The 25,964-nt window shown below is 37.9% G+C and overlaps 1 protein-coding gene and 1 long non-coding RNA gene across 3 annotated transcripts in view; one reads left to right on the forward strand and one right to left on the reverse strand.

The window, feature by feature from the left end:
• Positions 1–3,327, forward strand: part of LOC115231237 — a 14,162-nt gene extending 10,835 nt beyond the window's left edge. Inside the window, exon 2 of the long non-coding RNA XR_003883509.2 lies at positions 3,292–3,327. This is a non-coding gene — a long non-coding RNA (uncharacterized LOC115231237). The remainder of the gene's footprint in view (positions 1–3,291) is intronic.
• The window catches only part of LOC115231219 (axin-1), a 201,137-nt gene that overhangs the window by 10,229 nt on the left and 164,944 nt on the right, over positions 1–25,964 (reverse strand). For both annotated transcript variants that reach the window (XM_029801295.2, XM_029801290.2), the window contains exons 4-6: positions 19,828–19,939; positions 17,882–18,028; positions 16,531–17,210 (exon numbers count right to left, since the gene is read on the reverse strand). In XM_029801295.2, the coding sequence (XP_029657155.1) occupies positions 16,531–17,210; positions 17,882–18,028; positions 19,828–19,939 (939 nt within the window). The remainder of the gene's footprint in view (positions 1–16,530; positions 17,211–17,881; positions 18,029–19,827; positions 19,940–25,964) is intronic.

Genomic DNA, 25,964 nt, shown 5'->3' on the forward strand with positions numbered 1-25,964 from the left:
TGTGTGTGTGTGTGTGTTTTTATGGGCCTGAAAGAGGAGAACATCATCCTGAGATCTGAAAGGGCCCTTATATAAATAAACATCACTCAAAAAGCGAATAATGCGTTGGCAGAATTGAGCCATCCGCCATCCCGCACCACTTCCCTCTCCACTTGAAAGTGTATTGTGGCAGTTTGTATGTGTATGGAGAAGGGGGTGGTTCCTAAAAAGCCAGGACGATTGTAAAAGGATTTGTACGGAACCATCAAACAGTGCAAGATAATAAATGTACCAAATGCTTTTTTTTTATGGTAGTAAAAAGAGTTCCACAAAAACTGAGCGATAACGAAACATTTTACTATAAAGATTTCTTTCTGTACCTTTAAATGAAAGAGAGCTTCAAGGTATTATTATTATTGTTGAATAACGATTTTTATCATAAGCACACGGCTACAATTGTTTTTTTTAGTGTATATGTACATACTGTATATGTGAGAAGGACAGTACAGTTAACTTAATAGTCTTTCCAATATTTGATTGGTATTTATTTGAATGACTGACGGGAAGCTAAGAGCCAAAACTGACCTCAGTGGCATTTGAAACGGTAGAGACATAACTAAGAATTGAAAGTTCTGTCTGTCTGCCTCTCCACCAACACCCTGAATGAAGTTGAAGGAAACGGTGAAACACACGAGCAAAAGCTTACAGTATTTAAAATTCGAATTCTACACTAGAAACGGTTCTATTGTAAAATCTTAACGCATGTGTATTGTCGAAAAGCTAGAAGTTTAAGCTTTTCGTTCGGGAAAAATTCTTTATCGACCTTATTGTGTTAAAGGACAATATATTTCAGAGATAGGCGATACTAAATAGCCACGGAAGCGACCACGAGAGCGACAGATTCGGATTTCGGCGTTGTTGCGACTTGTCAATGCAACACACTCGTGTCTTTTCCAAAACGTGATCGCATGTGCCAAAGATAGTGTACAAACAACACACTGGTTTGCAATGGTATTGCATAATATAAATCGAGCTATGCAATAGAAGCTTCATCGTATTTTTCTTCCTACCTCTGATTTAAAATCCCATTAAGATTAGTTAAGTTCCCCTTATTCCATGTGGAGAATAAATAGCTTTAGGTTTGATTTATCTAATTCCTCATCTCACTATTCACGTACCTATTTCAGAAAATGGCTTTGCACCTTGTCAAAATAAATTATTAATTGCTGATCGATTTGGATTCAATATAAGAACAACATATTCTAAAATTATCAGAGTGTGTACAAGCTACTCCACCTGTCTTTCACATGCATTTACATATCCAGAGTTGAGAAGACGTAGTCTTGCTATGGTAAGATAACCTCTATCGCGTTGGTTTCACAAAAAGTTCACTAGGTACTCTGTAAAGTAGTTGGCATCAAACGTAGAAACCATATTAAAAACTGAAACAGAACAGGTCACGGACCCTATCGAACTGTTCGACCTATGCCTACATGGATTCTAATTTTATTTTCAACTGTGTTTTACATTAAGGACCAACCCATTAATTAATCGTAATATTTTGTAAACATTTTGAGCCTTTCGCAAGAAACGCGAACACCAAAGAAAGCAGCCAATGGCAACCAAATATTAAAACAACCATCATCCACACTAGAAACTACCATCATGAACGCAGTCTCTTGAGCTATCGAAAGAACATTTATGCAGTCGCTCGAACTACTAAAATTAGCAACCAAATTTACATCAAAAATATATATCATACTGTCTTAAAGGGCACATTGGGTTAATGTTGTACTCGATACAGAAAGGCTAAACCAAAAAGAAATGATGTGATCACAGCTGGAGTATCTTTGCTTATGTATGTTTGTCCGATAAGGGCTGACTTGAAGCTGAAGGTCAACATATACACTTACTGCCTCCAATATATTTACTCCACCCCGCACACAAAATCTAGGAAATTCGATAACTTTGGTTGATTAGCTTCCATTTCAGAGATCTGAGCTTTATATCCCAAAGAGAAAAAGCCAGACAAAAACCTTTCAGCTCCATTGCTTCAATCCGTGAAGATTCCATTTTAAGCACAACAAACCCACAATACCGCACAAGTAAACATTATGAACTAACTTAGTTCCTGAAAATAGTTAGATCCATATTACACCCATCCAAGAAAAAAAAAAAAAAAGTCTTCTAAAAAGTGAGATCACACGTTAGGCCTTTACTAATAACGATGCCTCTGTCATACAATCACATATTTTGAGGGTAGACTTGTAGCTGATGAGTTCACTTGAACGGTATACTTATTTTATCAGGGCTTCGTAAACAAATGATCAAGTTTCACTTTATGGGGTTTGAACTCAGAAAACAAAGGGATGTAACTAAATAAGACTGAGAAAGTGGAGAGAAAGAGGTAGCTTTCTTATCTCAAACAACAACACTGGCTCCTTTTTCTTTTTAATATTTACTTATTAGAATCATTGGGACTGCGACCATGCTGCAGCACTGCATTGAAGGGTTTAACCAAATCAACCCCAGTATTTTTTTTGCCGAACTGTTAGAAAACAGAGACATAAAGAAATCAATATCTATCTGCGTATACACAACGGGTTTCTACACAGTTTCCATTTAACCAAAATCACTCACAGGGCATCGATCGGTCCGAGGCTATAGAAGACACTTGCCCAAGTTGGTTGCAAAATCAAGCATCTTACCAGCACAACCATAATAGCAATTTCTTATAGACATGGTCAGTCATCAATCTTGAATGAAGAAGGGAAAGTCGGAAGAACCAACTAGTATATTAATGGCACATATTATATCGACCCTGAAAGGATGACAAAAAAAAAAAAAAAAAAAAAAAAAAAAAAGAACTGGTAGAAATTCTAGTTATTACGAAGATTTCTACCAATTTCTATCGCCCTAAGTTATCTGCTCCGAATAGGTACGAATCTAATTGTTAAAAGTTAATTAAAACTATGACAATTTATATAAATATCAGAAGAGCTAAAGAGTTATGCCGCAAGAAAGAGTAAGATCCAATGACCAAAGAGTAGATGGATGGGTGGTTTGCCCTGCTCGATCAAGTTAATAATTAATACACGAAGACACAAACCAATTTTTGAGCGATACAGCCAGTCTCAAAGCATTGGTAGGTATTCCATACACGGCGGTATTAAAACGGTTGATGTAATAAACACATAAGAACATCCGGGAAGGATGTTTGAATGTGCATTATGGAATTTGGCTATGAGCAAGATCTGTGAGTGGTTAGAAATTAGCAAACTAAAGAAGAAAACTTGAAGTCTTGAAATGCAGGAGAGAGAGAGAGAGAGAGAGAGAGAGAGAGAGAGAGAGAGAGAGAGAGAGAGAGAGAGAAAGAGAGAGAAAGAGAGTCAACAAGTATATTGCCCGGAGAAAAAGCAAGATCTTTCTCTCTCTCTCTCTCTCGAAAATGAGTTGACCTGCGAAAAATGAAATTAAAGGTTGTGTGAAATGAAAGGAGAGAACAAACTGAAGAAAGCCCACTAGCTCCCAATTTCTTTCATTCGTAATAGAAGCAGAGAACAAAGTAAATTAGCAAATACGCTAACACGGGACTCATATTTGGTGAGGGGGGAGAAGGAGGAGGAAAGTGTGAAGAGAAACAATGAGAGGGGGTTATAAAGAGAAAGGGAAAAAGAGTGGGGGAGGGAGTAAACGCAATGCCAATTAAAAGCCAAACAGAGAGAGAGGGAGAAATGATGCTAGTTCCCCGTTTTCAAAGTAGTTGAGCTGTATCTTCCTGGCCAGACTCTTCATCAAACAACCTAAAACCAGAAGTGAGCAGACTATCCTTTGATCTACCATCAAATTTCACAACTGAGAAAAATGGGAGAGAACTCGTGTGTGTGTGTGGAGGGGAAAGCGGCGGGGTGCGGCAATCTGAAAGAAAGAGGACATTTGCTAGCTAGTGATAATAGTTGAAAGTCATGCTTATAGCAGTGGTAAGGAGTGGAGTTAGGGTAATACGGAGCGGGACGGAGTCGGGGATATGGTAGGGTGGGAGAGAGAGAGAGAGAGACGGCAGAGGAGGAGAGCCGGGACGGTGGAACGAGGAACGCGGTGGGAAAGAGAGAGAGAGAGACAGAAAGACGAAAGAGGATCTCTCTATCTCTCTCCCCTTCCCAAAACTGAAATGCCAACAACTCTTCTGTTGCTGTTTGATCAGATCTCAAAAACAAGTCAAAGAAGAGAAACTAGCTTTGATATCGGATACTAATAATTACCTCTTACTCAGCTACTATTAATCAGCAGACAGATGGTTGTGTGTGAGAGTGAGAGAGACGGGGAGAGGAGGGGCGAGTAGTAGTAGTAGCAGCAGCAGCAGTGGGAGAGAAAAAGAGAGAGAAGGAGGGAGACTGAGAAGAACTTGATAGAAATAGCCAAAATAGAGACATACGAGCAGTTCCCCCTTGAAGTGACTGTTAATGTTTTTATTACACAAGCCTACACACACAAACAAACACACATAAATCAGTGAAGAATACAAAATACAGAATAATAATATAATAATAATAATAATAATCCTTTCTCTTGGCAGAAGGTCTGGAATTTGTGTGGAGGGGAATTAGTCATTTACATCGACCCCAGTACTTGACTGGTACTTTATCAACACCGAAAGGATGAAAGGCAATGTTGACATTGGTAGAACTAACTTTGGCACAAGGCCTGCAGTTTCGAGCTGAAGGCAAGTCGATTACTAGATAAGTACTTTATTTTATCGACCTCGAAAGGACGAAAGACAAAGGTGACCTCGGCGAGATTTGCATTCAAATTGTAAAAAGTTGAAAACAAAGACTGCAAAATATTTGTTACGCTCTAACGATTTTGTCAGCTCGCCGCCATAACAACAATAAGAGGCAGAAAAATAAAATTTAAAGAAACAAAAATAGCTGAAAACCGTAATTAAAAATAATGCAAGAGGAAAATATACGGTGGGAGGAGGAAAGGAAAAATAAGTTAAAAGAAAGAAAATCCCTAGACTAAATTCTAAAAGAGATAAAAATAAAGGAGAAACGGGAGCACTATGCAGGCAAATACACGTTCAATTTATAGAAGAAAAAAGCCAGTGATGAAAAGATATGCTGCAAGATTTGATAAACCTCATCAAATAAGAGGTACAAGATTCCGAGATTCTGTTAAGTATTTATGTATAAACTATTTGACAATTCTCTGAAAATAGAAAAATACGACGAACAGCTTTGATCGATTTTCGCACCTCATCAGAGGGGTCTTCGTCACTTGACCAACCCCAGAGAAATAAACAGCCAATCTGTTTATATACACAACAAAACCAGTATCTAAAGAATGGAGTTTACTGTCTGTTTTCGTCATTTTCCTGTACGTTCGTTAGCTATTCCCAGTGGCTTTTCGACACGGGCGTCACCGAAAGTGAACAATATCGGCGTTAAAGACGCGAAACTGCAATGATCTTTTGGACGTTGGCTGATGAGGAATTAGCTACTACGAAATTCCTGTTTGCTAGGTTTTTGTAAAATTTTTTGTTTGTTGTATCGTTAAATTTTTGAACTAAATATAGTGGTCTTCCATGTAAGTAGATGCTTTCGTTAACTCTTTTAGGTACCTATGTAGTCGCGACCCACTCGGCCTTCCTATCTTTGACCTAGTGGAATGTGCAGAGATGGGTGGAGAGAGAGAGAGATTATCTGAACTCAGAACGTAAAATGATACGAACACCACAAGACATTTTGTGAACAACTCTACCGAGTCTTCCAATAGTAACATCAAATTAGTTATCAATCAAGAAAAATAATTCCACCATGAACTACTAAAGGTACAAAGAACCAATGTGCTTATCGATATTTGATACTCGGGTGTTAAGTGGGAACAATACAGCTCGTATCTAAATGTTATTTACTTGCAACAATTCCAGAACGGTTCCTCGTTTACAGTTAAGTAAATAGAGACATTGGATTGCTTACAGCAGCCGTGGTTATTGGTTTAAGCAATCCATTTCGAGAAAACATGGTCCTGAGTTCGATTCCCCTGCGCGGCACATTGGGCAAGTATCTTCTAGCACAGCGCCTGCCAGACCAATAAACTTGCCAGTATATATATATATATATATATATATATATATATATATATATATATATATATTGCGCGCACACGCCTTTAACAATAATAATATTCATAAAATTCAAAACGTCCCTGAAGAAATGACTTATGTGACCACAACCATTTATTCTGGCAGAATCGTTAGCACGCAGGGTGAAATGCTTAGCGCCATTTCGTCCGTCTGAGTTCAAATTCCACCGAGGCCGACTATGCCTTTCATCTTTTCGGGCTCGATAAAATAAGTACCAGTTGAGCACTGGGATCGATGTAATCAACTTCTCTCTCCCCACAAATTTCAGGCCATGGGCCTATAGTAGAAAGGATTATTATTATTATAACTATAACAATGGTTATTAATTATTAATCATGTTATATAACAAAGATAATCGTATCATATAATTTGCTGCTAATAATAATTAGGTGATTGTTGAACATTCATCATACTCATCGATCGAAATGGCTGTAAAAGCAAAATAAAGTTGTGGAATATGATGGGATATTGCGCCTTTTTAATTTCTTAAAGTTCCTAAACCTAACGTTTGAAAGATCTTTTCAAGTTGAAAATGCCTCAAGTATTACAGGGGAGGGGGACAATTTGTTCTTCATCTATTATATAAAATCCGTTCTGTCTGTGTGTCTTCTAGGATCTCGGGCATCCTCCATCCCATTGCACTCAAATTTGATATGTTGATACCGACGGTATCAAGGCGTGTATAAGTCTTTAAAAAAATTACAAAAATAGAATTCCAGGTGAGAATGCGATCGATAAAGCCGTGGGAACGTGCAATTGTACGCGCAAGTACATCAGCTGTTGCGATCGATACTACGCGTACGCGAGAAAAATGTACGTGCAGTTTGCGCAAAAAAAAAAAAGCCGGCTGGTTTGAAATAACGCCACAAAATGGGACGGTCGGACAAGTTTTGAGAAAATTTGGTTTAAATGTTTGCCTTCTCAGTACCGTCCATTGGACGGAGGGGGGACGTTTTGCTCGTTATAACATATTTAGAAGAGCAATTATGTGCTTGTCGAATGTCCATTGAAGCAAAAACCGAAAAATCGGCGGGGTTTAAATCGTTCTGCACTGAATTACAGATATTCTATTGATATTCTCACTGTCACAACAACAGTTTTTGACCAGTTTATTGAAAGCCTGTAACAAATGTTGCATAAATCACCTCGCGGAATTAGCTGTTAAAATACTGCCTGAAACTCGGCAAATACTTGTATTGGCGCTTACCCTTAAGAATGGATAGCATTCGACTTCCCACATAAAAACGATCGAATTTACACCTAGTGTGAATAGAGATTTTGTGTCTAGGATAAAACCGAATTTTACACTGGAAATATATGGAAGTTATTTTGAGCTTTTAAGTACGAACAGTAAAATTTCCTTCTAATTGGGCACGAGGCCAGCAATTCTGAAAGGAAAGATTCCACTGACCAGTGCTTAATAGATACTTTATTCTATCGATCTACGAAACTATGTAAGTCAAAAATGACTTCGGTGGGATTTGAACTCCGGATATAAAGAGCCGGAACAAATAACGCTCAAAAATTTTGCCAGCTCACCGGAAGAGGCCTATTGCTGACTGAGCACCGGATTAAAATGGGGAGCTGATAACAGGAAAACTTAGGGGTTTCCCCTCGATTTGTAGAACTATTGTTGGTCATTGAGCCAACCATCTTATTTGTTCATATAAGAAATGAATATGCAAACTTTCTACTAACAAACGAAACACTTCAGATTAAACGCCAAAATAGCCTTGCACATGCTGTTTTGTATATAAAAATTTGTTGTTAAAGGCTTTCGGCTTCAACAATTTAATACCTCCTCACATTGCTAGTTTAGCTCAGTTAATAAATGGTTTATGTTATACTAAGTCTAAGACTTACAACATGCTAGAAGCTTTATTCTACAACAAAGAGATAAGGCGACTAATTGGCGAAGTCGTTGAAGTGTCCGATGGAACAGTTTGCAATATCTGTTCTGATATCCAGTGCTCCGAGTTCAAATCCCGCTAACGTCAACTATGCTTTTTAGTCCTTTCGGGGTCAATAAAACAGTGTAGTAGTTTAATATAACTGTAAAAATACCTTACGGTATTTCTCCGACTTTTTTTTTCTGTGGACATATTTTTTTTTCAGCATTCTTGGTTCAAATGCCACCACGGCTTATTTTACCCGTCGCATGGTTTAACGTTACCATCTGGCACCTTGAGTGCCTTTAGTGAAATCCTCTCGGTTTCAAGCACTCGGGTTGTGCTTCCTTTCTGAAAGCACCTCCCTCCCACTAATTTCAAAGATCCTGTGAAGGGTCGCGGACACTGCTTCCCTCCCGACTAAAAGACAAAAGAAAACAACAACTGGAACAAACACATAATTAAGTTCCTACCATAAGTAACCTCACCAAATAAATGAGTTATTCAAATAAAAACATGACAGAGCTTCACAAAAGCATAAATAATCCAAATTCTTAAAATTTCTCTTGCTCTCCTCTCCTTCCAACACCCCTTAATTATATGACCCTCCCCACACACAAAAAGTACTTTTCTTTTAGGAGTTTTATTGCACGTGGATACCAACCAAACCTGTTACCGTCACCACCTCTACCACCATTATCAACTTACCGAAAGCTATAACGATTTTTGCTCCCTAACGTTGTAAGTTGTTTGCAACCGAAAAAAAAAAAAAAGGGGGTGGACCAGAAAAACTTACAATTATATACATCAAACAGGGCCCCCACAAATTTGTATATACCCTAACATATATATATATTTATTATTACACACGCCAATTCGAGGCCATCTCACCGCAACAACAAAAATCCTTATGCAATTAATTGAGATGGAACAAAAAAAAATGCAGGTTTGGTGGGGCAGACAGCGTGCTGAAAACCAAGGGCCACGTAACGTTGTAGTACGGCAAAATATTTTAACGATAAATTTGGCGGTGACGGCGGAAGTGGCGGTGATTGACTGCTCCTTTCCTTCCCATCTCCCCTCCCCCACACAAATATAAAACGCAATTACAGCGTTGAAGCCAGTCATTTTATAGTTTACTTACTGAAATAAAGTAGAAGCCGCACTTAGAAAGTATAATAGCAGAAAGCCGAAGCTGTTTAATAAAAGTCACATTTAAGACTATCATTTAAAGCAGTTTCATTCCATTTTTAAATATTGTTAGTTATACATACATACACATATATAAACACACATTTCGACACTACACCGACACACACAGTTTCATTATATACAAGAGTTAATGTTTCACATTAGATAGTATGACGAATAAAGAAACGACGGAAGAAAGAACAAGTGAATAAATTAAGTCAAAACAAAAGAAAACAAAAAACAAGTTAACCAAAAAAAAAAAAATAATACAAAACGAAGTAAAAAAACATGAAGTAGTAAATTTACAAGATCAAAGCCACATTCCTTAAATAACCATGGTTGTTATTCCTTTTTCACTGTTTTAGATGTAATTTATCATAAAAAGAAAAAGCAAAGAAGTTGTGTTTTCTGCTTACACAAAGGACTTTTTTTTATATATTCATTTCTTTCTTACTTATTGGTGAGGATTATCAAATAAGACGGTAAGGGCTTGTAATCAAACCCATTCTACTCAAAGGGGAAAGGAAAAAAAGAAAACATGAGATAGAAAAGAAAAGAAGAGAGAGAGGACAAATGAGGGAGGCAATCAGTCTCTTGAGAGAGAGAGAGGAAATGATGAGAAACCGGAGTAGCCTACAAAGAGAAAAGTGCCACTGATTCTGAGCAAGATAAGAAATAAACAAAATGGTAAAAAAGATGAAATAAAATAGGAGGAAGGGAATCAGAAGACACTGCTTGCATTAAAACCAAGCCACATTTTCAAAACGTTCTGTGGAGAGAAGAAAAACATGAAAGAAATAAGCGAAACTTTTTCTCTACCATTTCCACCCATTTTGGGGAGGGGAAAGAGAGAGGTCTTATTTACCATTTTATTAAATACTCGCACCACTGTTAATTATTATTATTATTGTCGAGCTGGCAGAATCCTTACGCGCTGGACGAAATGCTTATCGGTATTTCGCCCTTCGCTCCGTTCCGAGTTCAAATTCCGCCGAGGTCGACTTTGCCTTTCATCCTTTCAGGGTCGATGAAATAAGCACTAGATGGGGTCAATGGAATTGACTTATCCCTCCCCCAAAATTGCTGTCCTTGTGGCAAAATTTGAAGCCCATTATTATTGTTTTTTTTTAATTTTTTTTTTTTAAAGATTATTACAGCGACGAGGAGCTTGGGCAACGCCGCAGCGGAAGAAATGCATTGCGGATATTATTTCACCCGGCTTTTTACGTTCCGAGTTCAAAATACGGCCAAAGCCAACTAAGTCTTTCATTCATTTGTGGTCGAGAAAACCAAGTACCAGTCAAGTACTGGGGTCGATCTAATCGACTGTCCATTTCTCCCCATGTAATTGCTGTTCTTGTGACAAATTTGAAACGAAAGTAACGAGCTGACAGAATTGTTGGGGCGTCGAACAGAATATGCCATGTTGGATTTTTTTCTAATTCTTTTACGTTCTGAGTTCAAATGCCGTCGAGGTCGAATTTGCCTTTCATCCTTTGGGAGTTGATAAAATAAGTACCAGTTCAGGACTGGGGTCGAGGTAATCGACTTACCCCTCCCCCAAAACTATTATTATTATAATAGCGGCGAACTGGCAGAATCGTTTGAACGCCGGACAAAATGCTTAGCGGCATTTCGTCCGTCTTTACGTTCTGAATTCAAAGTGCGCCGAGGTCGACTTTGCCATTCATGTTTTCAGGGTCGATTAAATAAGTGCCAGTTTAGCACTGGGGTCAATGGAAACGACTAGCTCCCTCTCCAAAATTTCAGTATTATTATTTATTGTCTCACTGTATTTAGAAGCCAAATTAGAAAGAATTAGAGAGAGGTAAGAGGGGAAAAACCTAGAAAAATAGTAAAAATAACCTCTTTCACACACACACCCACAACAGCGCGCGCGCACGAGAGGGTATGTGTGTGTGTGTGTGTGTTTCGTAATTGGCAAACTATAACCACCAGTGTTTCTCTCACAGGCACAAGGCCAGAAAGTTTATCGTTGAAATCCACCTAAGTACTTGACGGGCGTACAGTCAGTCATAACAACAACAACTTAGGGAAGATGAAAGAGAAATCTGAATTCGGTGGAATTTAAACGTGGGTGGATAGAACTAAACACACTGCGAGGCATTCAGTCTTTAAACTCGCCGCCAGTACAACAATCATATAATAATAATAATAATAATAATGATTTCATTTATTTGTCGCCAGGGAGAAGGATGAGGGCGGGGAATAGAAAGACAGACAAAATGTGGGGGTTGACATGTAATGAAATGATTAAATAAATAACAAAAAGAAAAGTAAGGGAAATACACAAAAAGAATCCTTTCTACAAAAGGCACAAGGCCTGAAATTTTTTGGGGAAGAACTTGTCGATTACATCGACACCTACCAACGCTCAACTGGTACTTAATTCGCCAACCCCGAAAGGGTGAAAGAGCTAAGACGACATCGGCGGCATTTGAACTCAGAACGTAAAGTCGGAGGAAATGCTGATAAGCAGTAGTAGTTTCTATTATATGCCTCAAGGACATATATGAGAGGGACATGACAAAAACAGACGGCAAGTTATGTAGAGTGGAAGGTGTGGGGGGGGGTCTACATAAAAAGTGAAAGGGGGTGGAGAAAGACGGTGAGAGTATACGTAGTATACAAAATATGTAAACACATGGACGAAGCAGTCCCGTGAATACAGGAAAACCTCCAATTAGAGCCAATCAAAGAACCCCACAGATCCAGGGTTACCTTGACCACCAAAGGTACGAGTCTTTGCCTAATTGTTGTTCTCCAATCTACAGGCGCAGGAGCAGCAGTTTCGAGGAAGGAGGGGAAGTCACTAACATCGACCCCAGTGCTAAACTAGAACGTATTTTATCGATCCCGAAAAGAGAGAAGGCAAAGTTGACACCGGCGTTATTTGAACTCCGGACGTTAAAAGAACCGAAAGGAATACTGGTAAGCATTTTCGTCCGACCTTCTAACGATTCTGCCAAATAATACTATAAACAGATTTAATTCATTGGCCACACGGGCGACAGACGAAAGAGAAGTACGTTTAACGTAAAGATAAAAAGTGTACATGTCTATACAGAAATCAGATTATAGAGAAAAAAAATGCATATAAAGCACGTGACATAAACAGACCAAATAGAGGTCAACGCCAGAGAGGATGGCTTCCATTTAGATTTTATGGAGTTCCTTATTGGATCTAAGATCACCCTGACCCCTACATGTCCTCCGTCTCCGCCAACTTGCCATTCCCCGACCTATAAGAGGAACATACAGGTTCCGTTAATGCGGGACACGTTTGCTGTTGTATGTAACCCATCGTTTAGAAAATTAACTGGAGGAGGGCATCCACCATTACCTCTCCACCTTCATTTTCTTTTCCGAGTAGAACTTTCAAGGTCCAACCAAGGAAAACAACCATCCAAGATCTCCTTGAACACTGGGGGCAAATGCCCTTTACAGTTTTGCATTCTGATTTAGCAGGCTTTGCTAAATGATGGTAATAATAATGCTTCAAATTTTTGGCACAACGCCAACAATAGTTTTAAAGGAGAGTTGGTATATGTTGATACCCTCGACCTCAGTACTTGTCTGGGACTTTATTTTATCGACGTAGAAAAGATGAAAGACAAAGTTAATTTCAGTGGTATTTGAACTCAGAACGTAAACAGCCGGAGTAAATAGCGCAAAGTATTTCACCCAACAATAAATAAGAGACACAAGCAAAATGAGCAGCAAACTGAGTATTCTATAATTTTACACAACAAGCGAGCCAATAAGGGAATCTCTATGTGGTAGCTCGAAATGCAAGAAATAACAGTCAAATCTACAGATCACAACCTTAAAATAGGATACATAAGATAACGTAATACAAGATGGGCTTCGACCTTAAAACAAGACAGGACAGTCATGGATGGAAATACTTTTGATAATAGGTTTATTTGATCACACCAATCTAGGGGTTTTATATAAGAACTTTTATGCAGTCCAAAAATAGATTTTAAAAAATCTTTTAGGAGGGAAGGGCAAGTATCCATGACCTTCTGAATGTTTGCACCAGAATACACACAAGATGCCAGACGGTGGTGGTTGCGATAATGTTAAAATGGGCTTCAGATTTAAGACGACTAACCATGAAGGCCATGGTAATATTTGAACGCAGAATGCAGAAAGCCGGTACAAATGACACAAGTGTCTGACGTTCTTAGTGTCTATTAGCTACATGAGCTATGCTGCTCTAAGCAAGACACTTTTGATTTAATAACGATAAACAAACTACAGTCTACACAAGATAGAGAGAGAGAATCTTAATTTTACAAATACATAGTTAGGCACAGGTGCAGCAGTGTGGTTAAGAAGCTTGCTTCCCAACCATGTGGTTTCAGTTTCAGTCCCACTGCTTGGCATTTTGGGTAAATATCTACTACTGAAGCCCTGAACAACTTTGAGTAGATTTGGTAGATGACAACTGAAAGAAGCCGAGAAGCCTATCGTATATGCGTTATTTGTGTGCTTCGTGTTTTCAAAGAAACCTGTATCTGGCCACAGAGAAGGGAATATCACCTTGCTTTGGAAATAAGTGAGGGTTAACAACAGGTGGAGCCTCCGGTTGTAGTAAATCTGCCTAAACAGGCATGGAAAAGTGGGGGTTAAAAACGACAATGTAATATTAATTTAACTGTTCGGCCTTAAGACATAACATACAGGCAGTTTCGAATTTGAATGCAGGAAAGGATAGACTTTTTTTTGTTTGCCATCCCCAAATCCATGAGTGGCAAATGGTCACCCCATAACACCAGCTCTATACAAACCACCTCCAAATACTGGTAGAAAATTTTTTTTTACAACAAATAAGGTAACACAAGAAACAGAAAAATTCAACATTGAATTTAATATAACACAAACACTTAACTAAACAACCCCCTAAAAACACACACAAGGAAAACAAACAATGATATCTTTGAATTTTGGCACAACACCAGCAATTTTAAGTGAGTATATAAGTTGATTGCATCAACCCCAGTGTTCAACTATTACTTATTTTATCGATTCCGAAAGGATGAAAGGCAGTCAACTGTGGCAAAATTTGAACACAGAATATAAAGAGTTGGAAAAAATGCTAAGCATCATTTTGTCTGACATGCTAATGATTCTGCCAGTGAACCACCTTATAGAAAACAAGCAATAATAAATATTGCACAAATCTCAAAAAAAAAAAAAAATCCACACTGCCTAGAAGTAGTATAGTAAACAAAATGAAAAATAAATAAAAATAAAAAGCATGAAGTTGCTGAAAATACAATATGTGTGTGTGTATGTATGTATGTACATACTACTTAGGTACAAGGTCATATTTTTAAGGTGGAGAAGAAGGCGGGAGTACTTGACTAGTCCCTTATTTAAACTGACCTCAGGGGGTCATTTAAGCTCAGAATATAAAGCCTTGAGAGTAGATTTGGTAGACAGAAAGTAAAAGCCCATTGTATGCATATATGTAGGGGGGGGGGGTGTATTGTGCGTCTGTCTTGGTGTTTGAGTTTGTACCCCACTGCCACTTGACAACCAGAGTTGGTGTGTTTACGACCCTGTAACTTAGCAGTTTGGCAAAAGAGTACAATAGAATAAGTACAAGCCTTAGCAAAAAATTAGTACTAGGGTTGATTCATTTGACTAAAAATTAAAAAAATTATCTAGAACTACCAACTATACCAGTCATTATCCTAATAATTGTTTGCAGCACAGAGACATGGGGCCTGAAATTTTGTTTATCAGGGATTTAGTCAATTCCATTGACCTCAGTGCCCAACTGGGACTGGTACTTTATCTTACTGGCCCCTGAAAGGATGGAATGCAAAGTTGACCTTGGAAAAGATTGATGCCCGAATGTAAAAAGAGTTTCAACAAATACTGCAAGGCATTTCCACCCAATCAAATACCCTCGTAATTTTGTCAAATACATCACCAATAACAACAATGGAAATAAGCCAATTATTTAGGGCTATTTTCACCCAATTTCGTTATTCGAGTTGAAGAAATTAAACTCAGACTTTGCTCAGGCCTTAAGTTGATCAAATTTTGACAACGCTTTCGTTGTAATACAGATGGCTCTCTTCATTTTAGTTAACGAAGCCTAACCTTAGTTAAATCAAATTTGGATAACTATTATATAATGCCTCAATTCATTATATTTAACGAAGCATAACTTGGATAAATGAAAGCATACTGCTGTTGATATTCAATGGAGATTTGAGATTTAGTCCACAAAGGATTTTAAAATCAGCAGGATTTTCAGAAATTTGATTAGGGATATAAAACATCAAACATTATTATCGTGGTAAGTTATCAGCAAATGGAGCCCACAAAAGATTCAGCACCCAGCTGGAACCACTTTGACTAACAAACCCACTTGAGGGGGGAAGTACATCTCTCGGGAATTCTCTGCCTCGCATTGTTAATAAATCTGAGATATTCCTATACTTAATTAGGGAAATTATCAATGTCATTATCATTATATTTATCGTCATGGCTGCCATGCTGGAGACAGTGATTGCATGTCTACAACATAAAACTTTTATAGCTCTTTAGGGGTGGAAAATTAATTTTGTGTTTATATGCTAAAAGCCATTATGCTGTACTTTTGTAGGCAGCAAAACTGGCAGAATCATTGAATCATTGGATAAAATGCTTTGTGATATTTGTTTGAGATTTTTACATTTGGAGTTCAAATCCTGCCAAGGACAATTTTGCCTTTCATTTTTTTTCTTCTGGAGTCAATAAAATGAAATACAAGTACTGGAGTTGATGGTCTCAGCTAAATACTTATTCCTCAAAGTTGCTGGACTTGTACTTAAATCAGAAACCCTGAAACTACTTTTGATAATACATTTAAACTAGTCTTCAAAATATCTTTTATGAAAACAGCCCCACTGTATCTTAGACAGAAAAGAAATTTCAGTCATAAATTGTCAAGAAGAAACAACTTTCATTGGGTCCTGCAAGAGAGAGATGCTTAGGTCAAGACTCATAAGGGTGGGGCTTAACTTGGATTGCATGACATATAATATAGGTTACAACACTTGCCCCTGGACAGGACAATAGTCCATTGCAGGGTTAACTTCCCAGCTATTGTTGAAACTTATTTATAGCTGAGTGGACAGGAACACTATCAAATGAAGTGTTTTACTCAAGAACGACGCACTGCCCAGTCTGGGAATCGACACCACAATCTTACAATCATGAGTACAATGCCCTAACCACAAGGTTACATGCTTTCACAATAGAGAGATGAGAAATACTGAATTACTAAAGTGCTGTACTTACTTCTCAGTGGTTGGTGCCGAAAGGTTTGGTACTGATGGTAACGTATCCTTTTCATAAATGGTACTAATCCCACTATCGATATTACTGCTAGCATCTGAATGTTTGCGAACACTGGACTTTCGCACATGACTCCGGCCACGTTCCGAATCCTTGTGTGCAAGATGATAGTCTGGGTGATTTCGAGTTACAGCCTCGCCCATGTAGCACAACATACTGTGCTTCTGTGCTTCGTGTTCAATTTGTTGCCGGCTCTTTCCTTCCCGTGAACTGTGGTGGTGGTGGTGGTGGTGATGATAAATGGTGGTCTCCTGTGAATGATGACCGCCGATTGACTTTTCTTCACCCACACCACTGTCATATGACCACATTGAATTTAAGTCCTTGTCTTTCTTCTTGTAGAGAGCGTGCACCTTGGAAGCAAGTGCTGGCACTGGAACGGAAGGCATACCAGGCACCATGGCTTTACGGTGTGCACGTTCAGGAGATTTGGGTTTCGGAGAATGACCGCCCGGAGAGCGAAATGGCGTCTGCTGGGCAGAACTCTCCCATATCCGCGAGCAGTGCTCCTCTAAGATACTATCCGCTAGCTCATCATCAATGGGCACAATTGGAATAAGTGGGGGTAGCTTTGATGAAGCTGTGACATTAGCAAGGTTTTTACTCTCTTCAATATCATTGCTCTGAAATAGAAAGCAAATAGGATGATTATGTAAAATCACACTTGGTTTCAAATAAAAAAAAAAGAAAAAGAAAAAATCAGATTATATATAGGTTGATAAAACATATTGTGAAAACTAAGAGTTCTATATTTTACACAAGAGTCTAAATAAAGTATTGGAGAGAAACATAGGGGTCTTCAGTTTCAACATTGACAAAACAAGACATCCAACCACATAAGCCATGCCAAAAATGAGACACTGGAGGAAGACCTGGCCCTCCATCCTGGTAAATCATGTCAAGCCATCATGGAAGGTGGATGTAAAATGACCAACATGACCATGATGATAAGAACATGTATGCTCAAAGAATTGGGCAAACTTTGAAAGGTTAAAAGTTATTTATCTTACCACCATGAAAGATGAAAATAAAAGTTGTAATGTTCACTATTGATAAAACTGATTAGAGAAAAAGTGGATGGCGTGGGGAGGGAGGGGAAATAACACAGCTTTGCAATCAGAATGGTGTTAAGAAATCAAAGCACACCAAGATCCATCGGATTCTGTGTAGTGATGATCTAAATATAATAAACAGATATTGATCAAACATGTATCAATGAGACGAAAGGCAATACAGACGTGGAGAAGGAAGGAAGGAAGGAAGGTGAAAGAGAAAGACAGTAATGCAAACCTACCTCACTGATGCAACGAATACTCTCCCTCAACTTCTCATCTCTTTCTTGTTCCAAGTGAACCTTTTCTAATCTCTCGATTAACATGGATGCAAACTTTTCAGTGTCAACTTCTGCAATGTTACGGTCTTTTGGTGCTCGGTCAGTTCTCTGTAAACGTAGGAATTAAAAAACAATTATGGTCAAAACTACAAAGAAACAAGACATCCAACAGTAAACACTTCATAAGAGATTATTATTATTATTATCATAATAAAGACAACTATGAGGTAATCATTAGATCATCAGATAGAATGCCTTGCAGTATATGTACATTCTGGCTTTCTGCACTCTGGATTCAAATGCTGCTGAGACCAACTTTGTCTTTCATCGTTTCAGGGTTGATAAATTAAGTACCAGTGAAACACTAGGGTTCATGTAATCAACTAGTCACCACCCCGAAAATTTCAAGCCTTGTGCCTTTAGTAGAAAAGATTATTATTATTATTGAAGGTGGTAAGCTGGCAGAATTGTTAGCATGCCAGATGAAATGCTTAGCTGTATTTTGCCTATCACTACATTCCGAGTTCAAATTCTACTGAGGTTGATTTTACCATTCATCCCTTCTGGGTCGATAAAATAAGTACCAGTTGAACAATGGAGTCAATGTAATCGACTCATTCCCTCCCCCCAAATTGCTGCCCTTGTGGCAAAATTTGAAGCCATTATTATTATGGCAAGCTGGGCTAACAATTCTGCCAGCTTGCCATCTTTGCGCATACCTTCCATGCTGGCAAAATGCTAAGTGGTAGTTTGTCTGCCACTATGTTCTGAGTTCAAATTCCGTTGAGGTCAACTTTGCCTTTCAACCTTTTGGGGGTCAATTAAGTACCAGTGAAACATTAGGGGTCAATGTAATAGAGTAACCCCTTCCACCAAAATTTCAAGCCTTGTGCCTTTAGTAGAAAGGATTATTATTATGATAGTGTAGACAGCCAAGATAACTGCAGAACATTATAGATGCGTTTTTCGTACTTTAGTACATTCTGTAAAGTGGTTGGCATGAGAAAGTGCATCCAGCCATAGAAAGCATGTCAAAACTGAGACACTCGAGCAAGATGTGGTCCTATGCCCCACTGGATCCTATTGCATTGTCCAATCCATGCTAGCCTGGAAAGTGAACATGAAATGAGGATAAGGAAGCTGATGATCACTGTTTTGATTTTACATAGTATAAGACAATTTTGTTGGTTTACAAGACTGAACAAAGTCAGCAAGTATTAAACACAATAAACCAATGCAGATAAAAAGCAGAAACAATCACCACCAAGAGAATTCCATAAGATACAGTAGTTGGTTAATAACACCCGAACACATGTTTAGATTCCTTCTAGTCTTTGGAGAACTGAAACTTAAAAAATTTGTTTTGGACTAATTTCAGTTTCGTAATTGGCATAAGAAATGAGTGAAGGAGGGGGTTAGAAGCAGTCAATTACCATATTTTCCAGTATAAAAGTTTAAATATTTCAGACCAAAATTTACAGGGAAAAAAAAAAAAAAAAAAAAAAAATCGACTTGCACCTAGACAACTTTAGAGGACCAAAAATTTCATGTGAAATTCAGCAGGATTTGGGAAGATATTCACAAATATTTGAAATGTCTACATTATATATTATGGTAACTTGTATCCTGGAAAATGCAGTATATTCCTTGTGAGGGGGTTTCATCTAGGAAATCTTACCTGTAGAATTATACAACAATTTTTAAAAAGTTTGTAACAACATAAAAAGAAGAGAAAATAAAAAGTACTAAAGGAGAAACAAAACAACTTGTTTTGTTGCTTAGTGGCAATAATTGTAAACTCCCAATGGAATACCTAAACTCTGATCCAGGAGGCAATAGTACCAAAAATATAAGATTGGGTGGAGTGAGCAGTAATTGTCTGTCCACAATAATTAGGTTTTACTTACAGGGATGAACTGTTGGTGAATAGGTGCGTCCTTACTCTCACGATTCTGTTCCGCTCGCTTCCGTACTGTTCTTCTCTTTTGATATGATTTTGTATGGATTGGAATGCCATCACTGTAAGAGAGAGAGAGAGAACATATACAGTTAGAGACTGAAACAAGCGGGGAGAGGAGGAGGAGGAGAAAGAGGAAGACAAAGATACACAGAGAGGAGATTGAGAAGAGGTGATAATAAACATATACCCAGGAAAGATATATAGGTAGATATAGGTGTGTGTGTGAGTATGGAAAACAGGATGCTAAAACAAAATGTGTGTGTATATATATATATATAATGCTTTATATATTTATCATACATATATAATACCTTATATATGTATAATACATATATATAACGCATTATACAAGCATATAATATATTACATAATAGGTATAATCCATTCTATCTTTCAGAAGAAGAGTGAATACTCGAAACGTAAGGCATTTCCTTCACCCCCACCACCATTTCCTGAGTATCAAAGCAATATTAACCGTTTATTTTTTTACATCATCTTTGTGTTGTATTCTTTGCATCATATATGTGTGTTTGTGTGTGTAACATTGGTGCCATGAAAAATACTCCTAGTATGCAGTTACAAAGTGGTTGGCAATATTAAAGGTGTATCCGGCCAAAGCACCAATCTATGGGAATAGTGATTCCCTATAATAAACGAATCAGAGTGTAGAGAGCAGATGTAAATGGAATGATGATGATATATATGCATTACATATATATGAAATATCACTTGCTTAGCTGCCACTCAAGGGCAAGGATGACCTGCTAGGTTGTGCTACACGTTCACTATTTGGTTTAGGTGCCTATTTAGTAGCAAGCGGATGCAAGCACCTTCTAGGCCTGGCTCTTCCAACTCTTGACCTGAGAGAACATCAAGGATGTGATGATAGCTGAAGGAAGAGAAGGCAGTGTTTTCAGCCGCAGAGACTGATGCAATGTCAAATAAGCCACTTGGTCCAGAAATCATGAATACCGAGTAGTGTGATTGTGGCCCTAAATTCATCAACCACAAGGTCATGAATATTCACATATGCAATAATATATCTGGTACATATAGATTTATTATAAATTATCTATATACCTTTATTTTTATATATAAAAAATATCTGGTATATATATATTATACGTGATATTCATATACATTTGTTTATCTTTATTATATCTATTTTGTGTATGTATATTAACACACATCAGTTTTATATTATCTATATGGTATAAGTATATTTTTATAAATACATGTGCAAGTAGGTGTGTGTATATAAATATATATATATATATATACACACACACACGTGTATACATATATGCACATTTACATACACTTATACAGAAAATTTACAAATATATTGATGTAATATACACACAAACCATGCCTATACGCATATACCTAGACAGACACGCTCTCTCCCATTCACACACAAATACTTTCTCTTTCTCTCTCTCACATATAAACAAATTATTTCCAGCTGCAACCTGAATGCACTTCCTAATATTGGTACTTATTACCTTACAGTCTGCCACTAGCCATATCTTGTAATGAATGAGGTACAAATATCAGAATGCTCTGAAACTCTAAAGCCTTATAAAATAGCAACAGAACCAAAACAGTTTTCAAATGTAAAAAAAACTCTAAACGGTCTTTGTTAAACATCATCTGACATTTCAACGTATTGTTTTGGGTACAGAGAGATCGCAGATTCTAAGGATGAACCCCCATAAATTCTTGCAGTGCGAATCTTTTTAAGAGTGAGAACTTAAGAAATCTTAATGAGGTGGATGTGATGTTCATGCGTTTAACCAAGGATGTTTAGCAGAGAACAAATAAAGCATCTGAATGCTGAAAATGAGATTAAATGTAGATTTTACTTTGGACCCCTGCATCTGTGGTTCCCAACCCTTTTTTGCTTTTTTTTTTTTTTTTTAACATACGGACCCCTTCGATTCGTATTTTATTTATTCTATTGGACCCTCGCTGTTTAAAAAATCCTATTATATTTTTATAATTAAATAACATTAGGAATTATATAAAAAAAATTGTTAAAATACTTTGTATATTGAAATATAATCAATTTATTGTAAATAAATTTCAACAACAAAATCTTATATGGACCTCTTTTGAGAGCCATTGTTCTATATTAAAAGTCAGAATTAATTGATATTCAATCTTTAGTTAGTTCAGATCGAGTTGACCTATGGTCAAAAGCATTCCAGCCATGACCACCCCATATTAAAATTCAGAATAGGAAGGGTTACGTTATGTAACATGTACTTAGAGGGAGTATTCTTACTACTTTGGATGGTCTAACATGTCAAGAAGGTCTTGTAATCAACCAATAGTAACTGGAGTCTAATGTAATGGACGAGAGAGTGAGAGAGAGAGAGAGAGAAATTAGAGAGAGAGAGAGAGAGAGATTAGAGAAATATGCAGAAAACAAAATAACGAATGTTGACATCGCTGTCACATGAAATAACGAAACAAAGCAACATGACCGGAGAAAAAGATTAAAAGGCAACAAGATAATCACAGCATTTACTCGTGTATAAGTCGCACCCCTAGTGTTAAATCTTGGTACAAATTTTTTTTACCCCGCCATAATTTTAGCTTTACCCTCGTGTAAAAGTCGAACCCCAGTTTAAATCAAGTATACATAGGTAAATACGGTATGTGTGTGTATGAACAATATATAAGTATATATATAACGGATTCACTTGTAAATAAGTCGCACCCTATTTTCTTTTCTTTCAGTTAAAAATCAACAATAAAATACTGCGACCCCTTATATACGAGTAAATACAGAAATTAGTCTCGAAAGCGGAGAACTAGGGGAGAAATAGACAAAGACAAAAAAAACTTGAAAAAAGAAATAATGAAAAGAATTTGAAAAAGACAACAACAAACTTTGGATTTTAACAAACAATTACATCACAGTTTTTTCTTTTCTTATGGACACACAGACACAGACACACACACATACCAAACAACATCAATAACAACAATGAGAATAAACAAATGGAAAATAAGCGTGAAATAAACCTACACTAGGAACTGTGATAGCCAGTCGGCAGCTGAGAGAGATTGGCAATAAAGATTAATCGTTTGAAGAAGTACCATTTAGTTAGGGAAAAAACCCCAGCAAATTTGCATGTGTGCAACAGCCAAGGAAATATATGGTGATGATGATGGTGGTGATGGCGGTTATATGGTAGTGAGTAAGAGAACTTATTCCTTTATAAGAAACAAAAACAACACTTGTATTTATACACATGAGGATTTAAAAAAACCAAACACAAGGAGCTACATGTGTGTGTGTGAGTGTGAGTGTAATAAATATAGATTTGATATGTTAAGGTAAAAGGTTCTCGCTTTGGTTCCGAAGAGTTAGCGCGGCCGGCGGCAGGTAAAATCCACCTTCTGGAGATAGTATTAAACAGTCAAGTCTTGTTTTGTTTTGTTTTTAGCTGTTCCAAAACTTGGCAGCACACAATGATTATAAGTAATAAATAATATACAATAAATAACAACAGCGGCAGAGTGGAGCTGTTTGCGGCCAGGAACAAACGACAGCCGACGACTAAATGACACACACACGAAAAAACAGCAGCAACGTAGAGCAAGCAGAAGCAGAGAGCAAGCACACACTCGCTCCTTGCTGTTTAGTAATATAATATAATAATATAATGATATAAAAAGAGGAGAGAGAGGAAAGAGAGAGAGAGAGGACACTGCAAAATGAAACAATGTTTTCGATGTCCCCAAATTATTTAGATCAAAAGAAGCGAAAGAGAGAGAGAGAGAGAGAGAGAAAGAAAACATAGAAAGGAGGTGGTAGGAGGGAGAGCGAAAGATGTGGTGGGAGGAAGATTTTTCAACTGCACACCAAAAGTTCTCAAGCTGCTGCTACTACAACTATAATAACTATTACCACCGCCACCACCACCACCACTGGATCCTCTCACTGCAAAAATACTGTATTAACGGTTGTGGCGGCGATGGTGGTGGCGTGGTGGCAGCTGTAGTAGTTGTAGTGGCAGGAGCAGCAGTAGTAGTAGTAAGAGAGAGAGAGAGAGAGAAAGAGAGAGGCAGTGTCAAGCAGAAGGCTGGTCAGAGAACACAAGGAAGATGCCAAGAAGCTGTTTGCTTTGATGTTGCCGACAAAACGAAATCATAGCTATCAGTTGTGATGCTTAGCTCCTCCCTATCATCGATTGATGCAAAGGCACACGCGTCCGCTCTCTCTCGCGCGCACACACACACACATACATACATACAAACCAAAGCAGGCAAGAGCACCACCGTAACAAACACACGTACACACGGCAGTTTATCTGTAAACACAATAATGACAGTACAACTGTACACACACTGTAGGATAGTTGTCACCGACACACAAGGAGCCATATATATATATATATATATATATATATGTGTGTGTGTGTGTATATGTATGTATGTGTGTGTGTGTGTAAAGGGGGAGGGGAAGTAAAAGTGTTAAAAGATTACGGGGAAAAATATATATACAAAACGGTAGGCAGTGAAGGGCGGAAGAGAAGAGAGAAATGAGGGGTTAGAGTACAACAATAAATAGGTAACCATTGTCACTAGTGGTAGAGATATGCCACATGCTCGCGCGAAAGGAGGGGGGGGTTTAAGCAAATAAACTAAAACTGTGTGTGTGTGTGTGCGCGCGTGATAGATAGATAGATAATCTTGATCTCGGCCTTTGAAGTGGTTGTTAATACTAATACAGATCTTGTTATGAAGCTGAAACAAAAATTGTGGCACAAGTGAGATACTTAGTTGATGAGATCGATCCCTCCACCCACCCATCCACCCAGTATTTGACTGGTACTTAATTTTATTGATCCCGAAGCAGGATTCGAACTTAGAACGTAAAGCACTGGAAAAATTACCGCTAAGCATTTTGTCCGATGCACCTAACGATTTTGACTGCTCGCGGCCTTTATAGTCACTGGGTTTTTGTTATAAGCACTAGGTTCCAAATCTATATGAACAGGAGGGAGGGAAGATTTGACGCCGTGACGTTCATGCGTTTCTCCAAACTATTACATAATTGTCATTGATCTCCTTTCCCCATTATAGGGACCCTACATGCCATTTCATGAGATAGCAGCAAGGGAGGAAATGGAAGTATTTTGTGATGCTCATGCGTTTCCCAAAGTAGGTTTAAGGACTCCAAAAATGGTTTGTACTACAAATACGTAAACTTAATAGAGGAATACTAAACCACACAAGCGTGTGCTGCTGGCAGGGCAAACAATAGCAACCAAATCTTCCTCATAAATCTTGACCTAATGAAGAGCAACACTGAACACTATAATCTCTTTTATCATGGCTGGGTAAGGCCTTTAATTACAGGTCAGTTCAAATAAGATTGAACAACATTAACTTTATGCAGTTTTTTGGAGGAAGTTTGGAAAGAGCTGTTCTGCAAAGTCCCACACCTCATGGGAAATGAAAGGCAGACCTCCCCATTCCATCCAATCTTGTTTTTGTAACTGTGCTATATATATATACAATAGAAATTATAATTCGGAAAATAAATATCACCACTCCCCACCAACTTCTGTACTTATTTTTTTCTCTCCTTAAGGTATGGGACTTTGAAGGACAGCTGTTTTAGAACTGTCAGTAGCTTTATGGTAAGAAGTGTGCTTTCCCAACCACATGGTTTTGGGTTCGGTCCCACTGTACGGCACCTTGGGCAAGTGTCTTCTACTATCAAAGCTACTTTTAGAAGGAAGACAGCTGTCTAAATTAACCCTTGTATATTGCAGGTACCTATCAATCCTGAGTTGATCAAAGTCTTGTGAGTGAATTTGGTAGATGGAAACTGAACGAAGCCCATAGTACGAGTGTGTGTGTCTGTCCACCATCAATGCTTGACGTGCTTGTTTATGTCCCCTTAACTTAGTGGCTTGGCAAAAGACACCGATAGAATAAGTACTAAGGTTAAATTGTTTGACCAAACTCTTCAAGGCCATGTCATAGCATGACCGGAACCCAATGACTGAAACAAAAGATAAAAGATAAATGATGTGCCGATGGAAAATGTTGATTTATATG

This window comes from Octopus sinensis, linkage group LG2 (assembly GCF_006345805.1).
Source record: "Octopus sinensis linkage group LG2, ASM634580v1, whole genome shotgun sequence".
NCBI classification, from domain to species: Eukaryota; Metazoa; Mollusca; class Cephalopoda; order Octopoda; family Octopodidae; genus Octopus; species Octopus sinensis.